The sequence below is a fragment of the Manihot esculenta genome, chromosome 16, assembly GCF_001659605.2.
Source record: "Manihot esculenta cultivar AM560-2 chromosome 16, M.esculenta_v8, whole genome shotgun sequence".
NCBI lineage: Eukaryota > Viridiplantae > Streptophyta > Magnoliopsida > Malpighiales > Euphorbiaceae > Manihot > Manihot esculenta.
In genome coordinates this window covers 4205265-4222864 of record NC_035176.2, presented here as the reverse complement: position 1 = coordinate 4222864, position 17600 = coordinate 4205265, and the positions used below count along the sequence as shown (strand labels likewise).

The 17600-nt window shown below is 38.5% G+C and overlaps 2 protein-coding genes and 1 non-coding gene across 5 annotated transcripts; 1 reads left to right on the top strand and 2 right to left on the bottom strand.

The window, feature by feature from the left end:
• Positions 1–946: 946 nt before the first annotated feature.
• Positions 947–3478, top strand: LOC110603027 (D-aminoacyl-tRNA deacylase). Its single transcript, XM_021740673.2, has 8 exons — positions 947–1175; positions 1256–1347; positions 1456–1522; positions 1609–1639; positions 1913–2053; positions 2659–2684; positions 2823–2881; positions 2966–3478. Exons 1-8 carry the CDS (start codon positions 987–989, stop codon positions 2991–2993), a joined length of 633 nt encoding a protein of 210 aa, XP_021596365.1. The 5' UTR covers positions 947–986; the 3' UTR covers positions 2994–3478.
• A 151-nt stretch (positions 3479–3629) lies between these two features.
• LOC110603026 (negative regulator of systemic acquired resistance SNI1) lies at positions 3630–8560 on the bottom strand. Of its 3 annotated transcripts, none has more exons than XM_021740670.2 (16): positions 8316–8560; positions 8128–8194; positions 7924–8017; positions 7717–7785; positions 7532–7621; positions 7043–7114; positions 6854–6935; positions 6726–6775; positions 6295–6507; positions 6143–6213; positions 5990–6059; positions 5168–5233; positions 4912–5067; positions 4141–4277; positions 3884–3996; positions 3630–3702 (listed from the first exon to the last, which is right to left on the bottom strand). In XM_021740670.2, exons 1-16 carry the CDS (start codon positions 8431–8433, stop codon positions 3665–3667), a joined length of 1506 nt encoding a protein of 501 aa, XP_021596362.1. In that variant the 5' UTR covers positions 8434–8560; the 3' UTR covers positions 3630–3664. The 3 variants fall into 3 exon arrangements, with proteins under 3 accessions (XP_021596362.1, XP_021596364.1, XP_021596363.1); XM_021740672.2 differs by having other exon boundaries at positions 3884–3979; positions 8316–8558; XM_021740671.2 differs by having other exon boundaries at positions 3630–3979; positions 8316–8558.
• Positions 8561–8594: 34 nt separating this feature from the next.
• Positions 8595–8667, bottom strand: TRNAE-CUC. The gene has a single exon. It is a non-coding gene; the product is annotated as a tRNA-Glu (tRNA).
• Positions 8668–17600: the final 8933 nt, after the last annotated feature.

The window sequence follows — 17600 nt, the reverse complement described above, 5'->3', positions numbered from 1 at the left end:
TTTTACAACTTCCCTCTTACAACTTCATTCCCTCCCTGTTGTTCACGGTCTTCTTGCCATTCTGCTCTTCTATTCTCAGTTCTCACTATTAGCTCCATTTGGTGATGGATTTAAACAGAAATCCAGTAGAAATTAAGAAGTTCAAACCCACAAGATTTTCAATTTTTTCAATGGATTTAAATAGAAATCAAGATGGGAAAATCTGAAATTTATTCAATCTGATTTTCATTTTTTTTCCTTTTCATATTGCAGAGTCACAAAACAAATCAAAAATACGATTTTTGGAATTTGGGTTAAGGAAACAGCAAAAATGAAATCTGGGTTGACAAAACAAGACAAGAAAGAGTACCATAAAGGCTCCCGAGGCATAATAGAGAATGAATCAGGTTGTCTACGTTCGCAGAGGAAGAAGAAGAAGAAACGCATGGCCTAGAGAGAAGAAGATTTGAGTCAATATTCTCTCCTTTGGTCCACCGAGAATGTAACTGATGAAATTACATGGAGGATTGGAGAATGGGTCCTGAGAGGAGTAACCCCTTTGACTATAGTAAAGCCATGAAGCAAGTGGGTTAGCAAAGTAATGGATATATAGGGGTATGTTGGGCATCAAGTTTTCTTCTCTCTCAATGGAGTTAATAAATTCCTTTGACTAATAAAAAATTATAACAGAATTACTGAATAGTAATATATATAAATAATGAGAAATATTTTAATTAGGCTTAAAAATTATAGGATCTAATTAATAAATTTTATAAAAATTCAAGCACTTAATAGTAATTCTCTCTTTTCACTTTCATTATAGATTTAAAAAAACGGCAAGTCGTTTTATATTTTATCAAAGGGTTGCTTCTTGTCAATACCAAGCGATAGGTTGTGGTAAAAAAACTATTGGTCCAGCTTTAAACAACAAAACAAGAAGTAGTCTTTTGTTAAAAAAAAAAAATAGCTGGGTTTTTTATTTTTAACGTTTTTCACAGGACTTCCAAATGAGCCACTGCTGCCTCTCCCCACTTCCGTCCTGGACAGCTCTACGCTCCATTAATAGCCACTGCCACTGCCACTGCCACTGCCACTGCCACGCCACTGCCACCTGCAGCTTTGCTACTAACAGAACAAGGCTTCAAATCAGAGCCATGAGGGCCGTCGTCCAGCGAGTTACCTCCGCTAGCGTCGAGGTGCCTCTGTGAAAGCTCTCTTTTTCTACTTCTTTATTCTAGCCTCACCGGAGTATAATATTAGAATGCTTTATTTGCAGGTCGAAGGCCGTGTGGTGTCTGAGATTGGACCAGGCCTTCTCGTCCTTGTTGGCCTCCACGAGTCCGACACGGACTCCGATGCCGATTACATGTAAAATTTTTTTTTCAAATTTTCTATCCCTACTGGTATAAATTCAATTGCCTATTTGTAATTATATTTATAAACTTATACAAAATGCGTATGATAAAATCTGTGCAGATGCCGAAAGGTATTAAACATGAGATTGTTCCCAAATGAAACCACGGGAAGAGGTTGGGATCAGAATGTAATTTTCTCTATCGCTCTACCCATATTTGGCAAATGTAATATGTTTTGAATTTAATTAGTGTGGTTTCATGTGTATCTGAGCAGGTTATGCAGAAAAATTATGGAGTTCTGCTAGGTATTTCACATGATCTTCCATACTTAAGCCCAATGCTATTGTTATTTGTTATGTATAATACACGTTTCTGGTGTCATTTTAGACATGGAGCATTTATGTCTATGCTATTTTTCACATTGATTTTGTTTTGCTTGATTGATTATATTTCTATTAAGCTTGATTTCCAAGTCAATATTAGGGTAGCTTTGTTAAATGAAAAATTGAATTTTCTTTTAGTTTTTGTAATGAATGGCTTTATTTGGTTTTAATGCTAATGCTATTTGATTGTGACAGTGAGTCAGTTTACATTGTATGGAATGTTGAAGGGAAACAAGCCAGACTTCCATGTGGCGATGCCACCACAAAAGGCAAAACCATTCTATGATTCATTAGTCGAAAGATTTAGGAAATCGTACAGGCCAGATGCCATAAAAGGTACCTTCCTCATGCTCTTTTGAGAGTCATGTGTAATCCCATTGGGGTTATACTTGCCTAAGGAAATATGGGTGAGATATAACTAATCAAGCAGAATTTTCAGTGAATTCTTTATTGCTATGTTTCTGAATCAGGAGAGATATGGTCTCTGTTGCAGCTTGATTGATAACCTAGGTATTTTATCTTTTGTTGCTGCAAGTGCTGAAAAAAAAAATTGTAGTGTCCCTATGTTTAAGCAAGAATGTATCTCCAAAGGTATAAATCCTTAACAATTTAGGCTGATTACTTCCTGTTGGATTCAGTTGGAAGTCATGGATTCAGCTGAATATACGGAATTTCTTTATGAATCTTATGACATTTCTGTATGCAAATATTTAGAATAATAGAAGTTATTTGCATCTTGAAATAGAGGACATGCTTTTATTTCAAGGACATGCTTTTGACTTAGTTGTACATCTGCTGGAAACGCGATATGTATGACAGAATTCATGTGGAAATTACTTCATGCTTCTGTTTTCTTAGCACTTCTACGTGCAATGGAGAAAATCTAAAATCTTGAGTGTTTTATTAATTCTTTTGACTTACTTTCCTATTGTTTTGTTCAGATGGTGAATTTGGAGCAATGATGAAGGTAAGGCCAGTAGTCCAACCTGCTACGTTTGTGCCCTGTTTTCATTTCTCTTACACCAATGAATTGCCTTTTTTATTTCCCTAATGTTTTTTTCCGATGGTGCATGACCCTAACTTCGATTCCCGGATTTTATGCTAGGTTAATCTAGTTAACGATGGCCCAGTAACAATGCAGCTTGACTCACTACAATCATCAAAGTGTGTAAACCAGCCAAAATTATTGTAACCCAACCGGATCATGAATTAAGCGTCAATTATTAATAGGTGTTGAACCTGTTTCAGGAACACAAACGGGGCTGAAGCAAAATAAATGTGGCGTGTTCAACATCTGGATAGCCATACCTTTGGAACTTTCAAGACAGTGCACAAGACGACAGTTTCTAATCAAAGTTGAAGTTATGCAGTTTGCTGTTATTTCAGTTCCACGGGAGTACGATTTTTGCTGTTATTTCAATTCCAAGGTAGTACGATCTTCCTGCCAATTTCTGCCTGGCTGAAAAATGGGGCAATAGCTTTCCCTGATTGTCTTGTATTTTCCTCCCATGGCTAAAGGTTTAGCTGGACATGATTGCCAGTCAATGACCATTATCATATTAGCCAAGTATTATAACCACTTTTGTTTCGAAGATCATATATTTCTCCCCATAAGATAAATTGAATGCTATGAGAATAGAAAGCAAGCCACTTTCCATCATTTTAGGGGAACAACTCTGCACCATAGATAACTAACTAATATCCCTTGATGATGTAATGCATTCTCATGATTAAATGATGAAGTTGCTCTAGATTTTCCAATGCCTTCGGGATGGAGCTTTAGACTGAAAGCTTTTCTAATTCATGTTGATGTGATATACACACTATCTGTTAAGTACACATACACCTCAATTGGAACCTGAAAGCAGTAGTAATTTTACTTGCACGGCCTAGTGGAGCATGCGGAATAATATAGCATCACAAGGCAAAAAGGTTTCACTTAATCAGTCACATCAACATGAAGGCCTGGGCCAAAAAATATTGACCTACATAAACAATGACCTTCAGTTACAAAGGTATGGCCTCCGTGCAAAATGCAATGGCAATTGGCTTCAACTAAGGAATAAGAAGGAAAGAATCTAAGTAGACACATCATCCTCCCATACAATGAACTTCTTTACAAGCGCCTTAGAGAAACATACTTATGCAGTAAAAGTTATCATGTACCTGCATCATTCAGACATGACCTCCTATGACTTTGTTGAGAGAATACTTGCTGCTGTAAACAAAGCTTCTTTTCCGAAAGGCAAAATCTCCATCTTGCTGCATCACAACGTGAACTAAAATTTTGTAAATGTTTAAACTTGATTAGAAAATGGAGTAAAAAAAATTAATGTGGATCCTACGGTTAATTATTCAGACTATATGTGCAAGTAGATGTTGCAAAGGCAAGTTATTAAGAAGAAATATTTGTGAAGTCTTACTGGTCTGTTCTTTTCAGATTGCTAAATGCAGAGACTACATTCTCGCATATTTCCACAAGAGAGTTGCTTCTCACTTTATCCTTGGAATCAGAGATGCCTTCAGCCTCTTGTTGAGATGATGGTAATGATAAATAAGCCTGAAGAAGAATTAAATTGTTATTCATATTAGTATAGGAGTAGTGCTGTCGATCCCATAAATTTCATTCCATATAATACCAATTTATATTAGAATCTACCCACCGCATTTCTGATCAATGAATTTTAAGTTTCCAATTCACAATGTTCCAACCGGTGGAAGTTTATACATTATCTATCTAGATTATGGATCCCCAATTTTGTTGGCACATTCTCAATAAAATTTCTTTATTTTCTATACCTCTTATGTTGATATTCAATACCAAGTAAAGTTCACCGACAGACTGACCAATAATACACTAACAGGGGGCAATAATTATTCCAGAAACTCTACTTCTTGTGTCCTCATAATCAGATTGCATCCAAATTTATTTTATATCCTTGTCTTTTAGGAATGCAATGTGAGGCGACAGCATATACCCACTTTTAAGTAGCCAACTTTTCGATCAACTGGAGCTATGAATTAACAAACACAGGACTGAATTTGAACAGCTAGACTACAAGAATTTTGCACTAGCGTAATATCTCCCGAAAGCTACCGTTGAAAAAAGATTAAAAAAAGCATTCATCGTAGACAAAACTTTAAATTTCAGGGCATGAATACTATACTGAGAAAGGGTAAGTAATAATAATCACCTGAAAAGCATGTGCAAGAAGAATCTGAACTGCATCTTGACTGATCCTTTTAGTAATGTTCTTGGTGCCGGTGATGTTTGAAAAGCCCTTTAAAACCCCACTTAACGTCCCATCATCCTCTATTGGACCATTAAACCTCCGGGTGCGAACAGAAGGCTGCAAAATAAAATGTGTGAGAGTGCTTGATAATACCTATGAAGCTCTTAATTGAAAAGTTCAAAACTTTTGAAGTTTAGAAACTCAACAACTCATGTACCTTAGCAATGTATTTTGAAAAATACTGCAAAATGATTTCCAACTTCCATTTTGGTTCGTTAAATATCTGCAAATAATTCTCATAATTAGCATAAGCATATTTTGATCAGCTTCATCCAACCACTTATGAACAACTGTCTTTTCTTTTTTGGGGGGATGGGGGGTGGGGAAGACGATCACCTTGAGTTTCATACATACATACATATATATATATATATGTTAATCAGAGAATTTGAAATATGAGATTTAAGTTTCATACATATATATATATATATATTCAATTTATTAGAGTGATGCATATGTATTAAGCTTTATAACTATGGAAAGCGAAATTATTTATAAAATAATGTTATTTCAAATCCACTCCAAAAAGTTCTTAATGGGTAAGATAATACATTTGAAATCCATAATTTATTAAAAATCGATATTAAATTAAATCAAAATCCTCAATTTCAAATCTAAATAACCAAACATAGCAGTAGGGAATTTTGAATCACCTAAACCCAAGAGCAAGAGCCTTGAGAAATTAAAAACAAATTCTGAGCATTAACAAGAACATAAAAACCCATTTAGAACAACTATTTTGTATCAAACAGTGATAGGCATTGGAAATCCTTACAAAAGCCCCAATGTCATCAACAGGAAAATTTTTGTTAAGTGAATGACCGACTAGAAGTCATGACTGATTCCAAGGCCACTGAGCCAGAATAAAAGTAGTGGGTGGCCATGCCTTACGTAACTTTTCCATGCATATTCCTGCATCCATATGTGTGCATAGGAGGGAAAGGAGGGAGTTGAGAAACAAAAAGATACAGATAAATACCTCAAGAAATTGAGAAAGCATAACTCTATCGTAAGTCAACTCGTCTAGAATAATCTCTAACAGAGGGGTCCTGAACCAAATCCCAGATGTGTTCATCTTAAGTAATAAATAAATGATTAAAAACCAAATTATATTAAGAGGACAAGTAAACACCTCACACCATCAGCTCTGGTGGTACAACCTTGGGCATCTGCTTTCTTCCTAGACATATCAAGCTCCATGATCTGAAAATGTCATTATCATTAGAATTTATAGAAAGATGATTTTGGAAAACCCTCAAGTGAACAACATTTCGAGCAACTTACAACTGTCAAAAGCTTCTGCATAGCAGCACAAGTGCTGCATCTCACTTCAGGTAAAGCAATTGCTATAGCAGGATTAACATTTTGAGATGAGTTTGCCGCAGAACTATAAAAAGGTTTGAGATCATCACTCAATTCAGAATTAAATTGACCAAGTCCACACATAATGGACAAGCAATCCTTCACAAGAACTTTATAGTTTATTCTTCTTGAACTCTGCCAAATCAATGTAAGATCAAATTCACATGTTTTTTACCATGAGAAAAGAATGCCTCAACATGTAACTGAAAACGTATTAAATAAAGGTGAAAGAATGATTGGAATCTCATGATGAAATGCAGATTAGAATCTTCATGATGAAATGCAGCAGTTAGACGGCTCTATCACAATTTAAATGGTACTCAAAGTGAAAGGCTTAGAAGGTGGAAATATACCAGAAGCATGCTAAGCAAGGACTCTCTTAAAAGCATCCAATTCATGGTTTCTGGAATACAACAATAAGCTGTTTAAATCTTCTAATGCTGAAAAAACAAAGATTATGAGATTTCTTATCTTTTCTTACCTTCATAAGCTTTGTTACGTGGTACAAAATCCCCTTCAAGAACATTGATAAGATACTGAAACAGTAACATCTTCCCCAGGGACTGAAACAAAATGAAAGTGGCAAAATAAGGGGGCAATAACAAGTTTAGATTCAGACTTTCCTACTGTACCTCTGCACTGGTTAAGTACTAAGGATAAGTATACCAACCTTTATTTGCATTTTTTGGAGGTCTGTTTCATTGACAACTTCAGCTATATCTTGTATTAACAGATGGAAAACCTGAAAGTGGTATAAACAATCAAATGAAAAATAATATTGCTAACTCATAAGCCAAAAATACCAATGTTCACATACAAATAACTATCAAGAATTTATTGGGACCCAAGAACGTTACTCATTGCTGGCTTAGGGCAACAAGAAAAAACTGAGTTTTATTATGCAGTCCCCCTATATCGTAGTCATAGTCTCCACAATGACAATAACAGAAAATAAGAGGCAAAACATAAAAATGGTCATAAAACAATAGAGAAGTAATTATAAACGATGTTTACCCATACTCACATGTAGGACTAGATGCCAATGCTCATTTCTTAGTGGAAAGGTCAAAATTCACTTTGAGTTGCAATTCATAAGAAATATATCATGACCCAGAGTTAACATCAAAGTTGGCAACGCATATCCAAGTATCCAACTTACCGACGAGTCCAATGTTCCACAATAGCTTTTTACAGCAGATTCTTTTTCGCCATAAGTAATATCCAAATTAAAAACAAATGGCGACCAAGCCTAGCAGAAACCAAAACCGAAGTATATCTATTAGGATCAACACGAAAAAGCACTGAACTTAAATTATCAAACTTGGGGGAAAGAAGACTTACTACCTCTTCAACCACCACTAGTTCAGATGAGCCTGATGCATCTTTATTTGACAAATAAACTCGTGGAAAACGCTGTGGAAAAAAAAAAGACAAAGAACAAAAGTAAATATCCGAAATGGAGTAATTAGAAATTTAGAATCCTTAAAAGCATAAGAAGTTGCAAGAATAAATTGGATTGAAAAGAGGAATATAATAGAAGCCATGAAGCACCTTATCTAACTCATTCAAAAGCAGGTAACTTTCCATAATCAATTCCAGAGATTTCCCAACCCTCATAATTTGGAAAACCGCCTCATACATTTTGCTGCACAACCCAAATTCCGTTATCAATAATCAACGCAATTTATCAGCACAGAACAAATAAATAACACGAACTAATTATACTATATACTATCATTTCAATTTAGACATTACTTGGTTGGAGGAGCTCCATCGTCCTGATCAACAGAAGCAGCGCGAACTGCTTCTATAAAAGCAATCCCTGCATTCGATGCATAAAAAATAATAACAATACCAAAATCGATTGTTTTTTCCTTCGTTGCGTATGAATTTCTGGAGGCAAAAAAGAGATATCATAGAGAAGAAAAGGCGAAAGTACGTACTGTCGTCGTTGGCGTCTTGAGTGTGTTTGGAATCGGTGGCGTCGAGGATAGCTAAAATATTCTCTTCAAAGCCTCCCCTGGCTCTGTTGCATCTTCTACTGTTTGTAGAGCTTTCCATTTCCCCTTTCCCTTCGAAACCCTAAGTTTCGACGTTTTTAGAATTTTGCATTGTAATAGCAAAACTACAGAACACAGATCCTTGACATGGCCGCGAAAGATTGCTGCTACTTCCCGCCCAAATGATAAATTCATTTATTTGGAAAGGGGCAAAAATAAAAATTCCGTTGCCGGGAATCGAACCCGGGTCTCTCGGGTGAGAGCCGAGTATCCTAACCAACTAGACTACAACGGATTTTCGATAAAATTTACTCTGCACCAATTTTGTTCTAATAATGTAAAGTTTTCTCTTTTTCTTTTTAAAAAAATAAATTTGATCATAAATAATTGAGAACATTTTTATGATTGTTTTATTTTGAATTTATTAGGCCAACGGGAGGAAATCCAAGGTTATTTACCGTGTATAAAAACTTGCTCAATAATACTCTAAGATTATACTTTGTATGGCGTAGTAAAAAATTATAATATTATAATCATGATTATGTTATATATTTAGTTATTTTATTTAATAATAAAAAATTTATATAATGAAATGATAATTATATAATATAATACAATTATTTGTACATAAATGTAATTACCATTTCTGTCTTTTATAACTCTTAATCATCCATCGCTGCAATTATCACTATAAAAAGAATAGAGACTCAGCGACGAATTTTGTGTTCAGTGGAGAAAAAAATTTTAGCGAACTGCATGGATAATATGCTAACAGATTTTTAATGAATTAGTTACAGAAATTTAAATAATTAGTGATGATTTTTTTTGTCATTAATTTATAAGAAATTTTAAAACACCACTTAAAATAAAAGATCTAACATCTCTTTATCTCTCTTTTAGACCAGCGCTAACTTTATCCTCTCCCTCTCTCCCATACGACAACTGCCCCTCCACGTCGCCACCGACATCGCCGAAGGCTTTCATGACATTGCCAATGATGTGCAGCAAGTTTTGCAATAATCCTCCATCCATGCAGCAGCTTTATCGCTTTTTGTTAGCTCTATCGTGTGCCTCCGCCGCTCATCATGACCGTCTCTCCTTTCCATTGTATCCATTATAACATTTTCTAACAGCGGGTCAAATTCATTGAAAACAATTAACGATACAACTTTCGAAAATCCATCGCTGAAAATATCAAACTTTAAATTATAATTTAATTTAGGCAATAGAACTTTAAATTATATTTTAATTAAATTATAATTTAATTTTTATATTTTATGAATTTTTTTACATTTATATTTTAAAAAATAATTACTTAAAGTTATAATATAACATATTTTTTTAAATATATTACAAAAAAATTTAGAATTTTTAAATTTTTGTTAATACTAATAAAAGTAAAGAAAAACAAAATAAAAATTAAAAATTCACTATATATATTTAGTCAATTTTAAAAAATTAATTTTTTAAAAAAAAATTTTAAGAGTGCACCACGAGAATTTTTTACAAAATCACCACTAAATCAAAATTATTGTTTAGAATAAATATATTAGTCTATTCTTCTTATTATAGTAAAAAAATCTAAAATTTTTTATTTTTAATATATCACCCTAAACTTTTATCCCAACAAATATATATGTATTTTTAACCAATAATTTATTTTTATCTTATTGTTACTAATAGTCATTAGCAACATTGTTAACAATCGGATATATATATATATATATATATATATATATACTAAAATACATATATGGATTAGATTTATTAAAAATAAAAAACTTTGGGATTTTTCATATTTTTTTCCTTAAATCTTAAAATTGTTATAACTATCTAAAATTATTATGTCTTATTAATAATAAATATCTCAAAAATATTAATAACAAAAATTATATTTAAATTAAGATGAAAATTATTTGAGCTTTTTCTATAAAAGAAAACTCACGAAAGTGAGGGATATAGCTTTTGTTTTCTAAGAAAAAAAGACGTATATCTTGAGGCAATAAAATTTCTTAAGTCATATTGGCAATATGGTTGAAACGAAACTATGCTACTATTGACCTAACTTACAAGAAAAAGAATGTGGGGTGGTTGGCGTCTATAACAGTCATTCCGACGCTCAAGTCAGTGAACTAAAAAAAAGGGCGAAATTGCTTAAAACTCAATAGTAGTTGTGTGAGAAATACGTACCTTAGTTTTTGCAATCATTAGTTTTTATACTGTAATAAAATATAATTAATTATCGCATCTCTTGAAAATCCGATTGGTACTGGATAATTGGCAGGAGATCCCATGATTATGGGTGTAATGAGATCTAATATTTAATATCCTTTAACAATAACTTCTTATGGAGTCTCATCTTATCGGTTGAGAAGGCGAGTCTTGACGAAGAGCTGAAACCTGAAGCATTTGAGTTTTCTTTTTCCTCGGTGGAACCGAGTATCATTTGATCAGACCCTTGCCACATGGCCTTGTCTTCGAGTGCCGGTGTATGACATACTTTGGGCGATTATCATATCAAAAGTTTCCCGCTGGTCATCAATTTTTCAAATTTAAAGGTGACAGTTGTATTCATGATTTTAGGGTACACAACTTGTTTAGATTGTCCTTTTATACTTACATCGCTTTTGCCTAGTCATGATAACGAGTTGAGGATTTAAACAGGACTGACACCCATTCGTTAGCTTGATGGATACCCTCCTATTGGCCTGGTCGTAAAATGCCTTAGAGACTTTTTGTGAAATGGGACTATCACCAGGTTATGTGGCTAGCTAATACCTACCTCGTGACTTGGGTATAGAATGACTTAGAAATTTATATATGGGACTAATACCCGGTCGTTGAGCCTGGCGGATATTCACCTTGTAACTTGGATGAGAAATGCCTTAGCGGGACTAACACCTGGTCATGTGGCCTGGCGGATATCTGTCTTGTAGCTTGGGTGAGAAATGCCTTAGCGGGACTAACATTTGGTCATGTGGCCTGGCATTAAATGCCTTATTTGATTATAGCCTAGTGGATACCCGCCTTGTGGCCTTGGCATCGGATGTCTTGTTTAGTGGGACTAACTTCTAGATTATGGCATGGCAAAACCCGCCTTGTGACCTTAACATCAGATGCCTTATTTAGCTAGATTGACTCTCGGATTATGGCCTGGCGGAACCTGCCTTGTGGCTTTGGTGTCAGATACCTTGTTTAGCGAGACTCACACCCAGATTATGGCCTGCTGGAACCTGCCTTATAGCCTTGGCATCAGATGCCTTGTTTATCGGGACTAACACCCAGATTATGACCTGACGGAACTCGCCTTGTGGCCTTGGCATCAGATGTCTTATTTAGCGGGACTAACACTTGGATTATAGCCTGGTGAAATTTGCCTTGTGGCCTTGGCATCATATTCCTTGTTTAGCAGGATTAACACCCAGATTATAACCTGGCGGAACCTACTTTGTGGTCTGATATTAAATGCCTTATTTATCGGGACTAACACCCAGATTATAGCTTGGCAGCTACTCGCCTTGTGGTATTGGCATTGGATACCTTGTTTAGCCAGACTAACTCTCAAATTATGAACTAGTGGAACCCGCCTTGTGGTCTTAGCATCAAATGCCTTATTTAGTAGTACTAACTCCCAGATTATGACCTGGTAGAACCCACCTTGTGGCATTGGCATCAGATGTCTTGCTTAGTAGGACTAACACTTGGATTATGGCCTGGCGGAACTCGCCTTGTGGCAGTGTTCTTGTCTCCACGCTTTTATCCGTATCCTCGCATTTCTATCTCTTGGTTTTGGCTTTGACTTGCCCTTTTGTCCTCTCTCAACGCTTGGACTTCATCATCCAACCTTATGTACTCTTAGGTTTTGCATATTAGCTATTAGGACGTAGCAACTGGATTCTTAATTAGATAATCCATGAACTTGATATTGTGCATTGTTTTTTTTAGCGCTTTACATGCTATCTCATGATTTAATTATTCCACTTGTGTTGCTTCTGCATTGAACCGAGAGATAAACCTCTTTAAAGACTCGCTCTCTTCTTGGCGGATCCTTCACAAGTCATAAGAGAGCTTTTTAGGAGGTATACAAGTAATAAACATGGATTTAAATAACATAGCAAATTGTGTAAAGTTCTGAAGTGAACATGGGCTCAGATGTTGGTACCATTTGTAAGCCAAACCTATGAGCACAATACAAAATAATTGACATCTTGAAGTTACATTATTATCCTAAAGATCACAAGGTGACTTCTGAGATCTACTGTTCTGTTGTATTTGTCCAAATTTGGGAGTTTGAACTTGGCATGAGAAGTCTCTACTAAGATCTCTTCTAACAGGGGTGAGGCATCGTCCATCCTAATCCTTCTCCTGCTCCTTCCGGTACTGTAACAGCCCGGCCCTTTTCGCACGGCACTGTTACCACTCACGGCCCAGGGCTATCCCTCGCCTGGCCTCTTGCCACCTCGGGCTTTCCACTGGCGTCGTGAGCAGCTCTAACATCCCTTCACCCTCACGGGTTCCAGGCAGGATTTGTCCCTCGGGGGAGCCAGTACGGCCCGCCCTAGCCCGAGTGGATTTGGCCCAATTCCTGCAAATTCATTAGCAAACTCCTCCCAAGTCATACTGTCCACTCTCGGGTTCACATAATTTTTGAACCACTCCCGTGCCTTCTTGCACTTGAGTGTGAACCCGGCCATTTGAATGGCTCTACTGTCATCAGCCCCAATCTCATCTGTAATTGCCTTGACCCGCTCCAAGTACACGAACGGATCATTACCGGTTTCGAACTGGGGAGCACCCAGCTTCATATAGTCTGTCATCTTGACCTTGCTCCCACTGGCTGAGCTAGATCTAGGAGGTTGAGCAATTGGGGCTGCTGGTTCTGCAGGTGGTGGAGGTGGTGCAATATTTTCTGAGGTAGGGTTTTCTGGATTTGGATAGTAGGGTGGAGGTGGATACATTGGGTACTGAGAGTACGGTGGGTAGTATGGTGGGTATGGCATCTGTGTGGGATAAGGGGTGAAACTAGGGTAATCCGATGTACCTCCCATCGAATACCCGGGATGTTGTGAGAAATGTGGGTAGTGAGGTGGCTGTACAAATCCCGAGGCCTGAGTGCCTCCTTGGGACTCTCCCATTCCTTCTTCTGCCATATTGACTCCCAAACTGCCATCCCTCCTCTGTTCTACGTCCATATCATCCCCCATATCCTCTGACGCTCCTCCCTGAACTGTCCCTCTGACTGATCTGCTCCTACCCAGATCCAGAGACCTTCTAGGGTCTCTTACTACTCTGTCTCTGTTGGACCTGCTAGACATTGCCCTAGGCAATGCTGGAGGACGGGCGCTCATGCCCTCATCCTCAGGTGGTACTCCAGTCAATCTTGCTGATCGACGAGTTCCCCTCATCCTGTTTTCTGAAAAACAGTACACATAGCACAAACATTAACATCATATGGTTCATGTGGGCACACATGAACCCGCATCACATACATCACATATCATAGCATATCATTAATGCACATGCATATAATCATGGCATTTCACATCATCATGCAAGACAGGACTCCACATCCTATCCTAGTGGACATGATCTTTTCCTATTGTGCTTGACCTTCTATAATCTCTATGAGCCCGACACTCTAGGTCCGACCATATGAACCTAGGGCTCTGATACCATTCTGTAACGACCCGTAAATCGGACCGCTACCGGCGCTAGGATCCGGGTCGACTTAAGGCCGCCGGGACCCGTAGCAAGCCTGACATAAAACCTGTGAACCTGTATAATCCCATACATGATCAACAGCATACATAAAAATTAAAACTTTTCTTCACACATACTGTCACCAACTAACTCAACCTGTGCATACTCTGAACATATACATAACATAGTCCCTCTGTGGGATCTCATCAAGCCTTAAAGGCAGAACAACCTGTGTTGAGTTAGTTTACATAAACATCATAACATAAGATCATGTACATACAAAAGGGATTAACAATATACTATGGTCAAGCACAACTCTATCCTCAATAACCTCATTACATAACATACTGAATAGTTTTACAATTCATCATAATACAATCGTCATGTCCACAATCTAACTATTACATGCATAAGACTTTCTTTTTCTCTTCTTGTCTTCTCTATCTATCCCGTACCTGCAAACCTGGGGGTTAGGGGAGGGGGGTGAGCTAGATGCCCAGTGAGTAGAACTATAAAAAGAATATTTAAAACATGCCATCATGAAATGCGTCACTGCGCAAACAAATCACACCACGGATGGACTGATTCAAAAATCCCTCAACTCCATGCCCGGCCCTATTATGGGCACCACAGGACTTCGTATTGCCCGGCCCTATTATGGGCACCACAGGACTTCGTATTCGGAGTTATTGCCCGGCCCTATTATGGGCACCACAGGACTTCGTATTCAGAAGGCTAATGAATCATCCTAATGTCCATCCACTAACATCCATCATAACAATGCAATGCGGCATATTCGTGAATTCTAATGCAAACAACCTATGATATGATCATGATGCATGAAGCATGATAAAAGCATTTCATTTCTTAATTTAAAAGGTTAAGTTTAGTTCCACTCACCTCTGGCTGACTCTGACAAACTCTGTAGCAGCTGGCTCACTGCTGGGGTCCTTGGTTCCTCGGGTCCGAACCTACACAGGTGGACTCCAATGAGGGACCAAACATACATAAACATAACTCTAATATATCCCCCAAAAACCCCCCTAAAACATCCTAAAAATATCACATAGAGATATGCATGAAGTGGCTGAACAGGGCACTTTCGGCGGCACCTTCAGCGGCCGAAAGTCCTGGACAGAGACGAAACTCAGGTAGGTTCGGCGGCACCTTCGGCGGCCGAAAGTGCCAGACAGAGACGAAAGTCTCTTTTCGGGGGCAACTTCGGCAGCCGAAAGGCCTGCCTCCCCAGCCATGTTCGGCGGCCGAAAGTGCCTTCGGCTGCCGAACCTGGTTTCTGCCAAAGGGCAGAAACTTGGCTCCTTTGTGCATTTTCGCCTCCAAACTCACCAATCATGCATATATCCCAACCAAATCATGCATACAAGTTCCTAGGGGCCTCAAAACATCAAATACCCCAACTACAACACTTCAATCACACACAATCAAGCTACATTGTTCAAAAAGTCATTAAAAACCCATAGGTTCAACATATACCCTAACATGCATTCTACCCCTTAAAACTTCATAAAACTAGTTTAAATCATACATTGAGCTTAGGATCGGCTCTTACCTCTTGAAGATCGTGGGTTGAGGAGATCTAAACTTGGAGATGGGAGAAGTTCCAACTTTTGGTCTCCCAGCTCCAAAACTTGTTTCAAAAGCTTAAATCTTCAAAACCAAGTGAAAACAAGTGAAAATCTTGAAAGATTTAGAGGAAGAACATCAAAAATGGGTGAGAGACGGCGGAGAGCTCACCTTGGCCGAAAATGGGGAAAAGCTCGCCCGTTTTCGGCTAAGGGACCCTTTTATAGTGGCTGGCCAGACCACGTTCGGGGGCCGAATGTGCCTCCGCATCCATGCAATGTTCGGCGGCCGAACTTGACTTTCGGCGGCCGAACCTGAACTTCCCTCACTCATGCTTTCGGGGGCCTAACGTGCCTCCAAAACGCATGCATGTTCGGCGGCCGAACTTGGCTTTCGGCGGCCGAACCTGGGTTTTCCTCCAATGCTATTTTCATGCAAAAACTCATTTAATTTCATACTTAAAACCATTAAAAACGGGAAAACATTTTACAAAAACAGGAATCTACCCTTCTAGAGATCTCTGACATCCGAGATTCCACCGGACGGTAGGAATTCCGATACCGGAGTCTAGCCGGGTATTACATTCTCCCCCCCTTAAGAACATTCGTCCCCGAATGTTCCTCACTAGCACATGCATAGCAAACAACATATCATACACATAAAACACATAGAGACTAACCTTAAAAGAGATGAGGATATTGCCGGAGCATAGACTCCCGTGTCTCCCAAGTACACTCCTCAATATTGTGGTGGTTCCAAAGGACTTTCACCATCGGGATTTCCTTATTTCTCAGCTTCCTGATCTGGGTGTCTATGATCCACACTGGCTGCTCAACATAGGTGAGATCCTCTTGGATCTCCACATCAGGCTCACTAAGAACCTTGCCCGGATCTGACACGAACTTTCTCAACATAGAAACATGGAAAACCGGATGGATTCTCTCCATAGAAGCAGGTAAATCCAGCTTGTACGATACATTCCCAACCTTTTGCAAGACTTCAAAGGGTCCGATGTACCGCGGAGCCAGCTTACCCTTTTTCCCGAACCGAACCACTCCTTTCATTGGAGACACCTTAAGCAATACCAGATCCCCCTCCTGAAACTCTACTAGTCTTCTGCGGATGTCTGCATAACTCTTCTGTCTGCTCGCAGCTGTCTTGATTCTTTCCCTGATTAAGGGTACCACCCTGCTGGTGATCTCTACTAGTTCAGGCCCTGCCAAAGCCTTTTCTCCAACTTCCTCCCAGCAAACAGGTGACCTGCACTTCCTTCCATATAAAGCTTCATATGGAGCCATCCCAATGCTAGCATGATGGCTGTTATTGTAGGCAAACTCCACCAAAGGTAGATGTTGCCTCCAAGAACCGCCAAAGTCCAGCACACACATTCTCAGCATATCTTCTATGGTCTGGATGGTCCTCTCTGACTGTCCGTCTGTCTGTGGGTGGAAGGCAGTGCTGAAATCCAACCTAGTACCCATAGCATCCTGCAGACTCCGCCAAAACCTGGAGGTGAACTGGGGCCCTCTATCTGACACAATAGAAACAGGAACCCCATGCAGTCTGACTATCTCATCAACGTACACCTGCGCCAACTTGTCCACAGAATAGCCACTCCTGACAGGGATGAAGTGAGCAGATTTGGTGAGTCTGTCCACAATCACCCATATGGAGTCCAATCTGTTGGACGCCGCCGGTAACCCCACTACGAAGTCCATAGCTATATTCTCCCATTTCCACTCTGGGATAGGTAGCGGGTTAAGCATTCCAGCCGGCTTCTGATGTTCCAGCTTCACCCTCTGACAAACTTCGCAGGCTGACACAAACTGTGCCACTTCTCTCTTCATATTTGGCCACCAATAAACTTTCTTCAGATCCTGATACATTTTGGTGGCTCCGGGGTGAATGCTGTATCTTGCATTATGAGCCTCTCTCATAATGTCT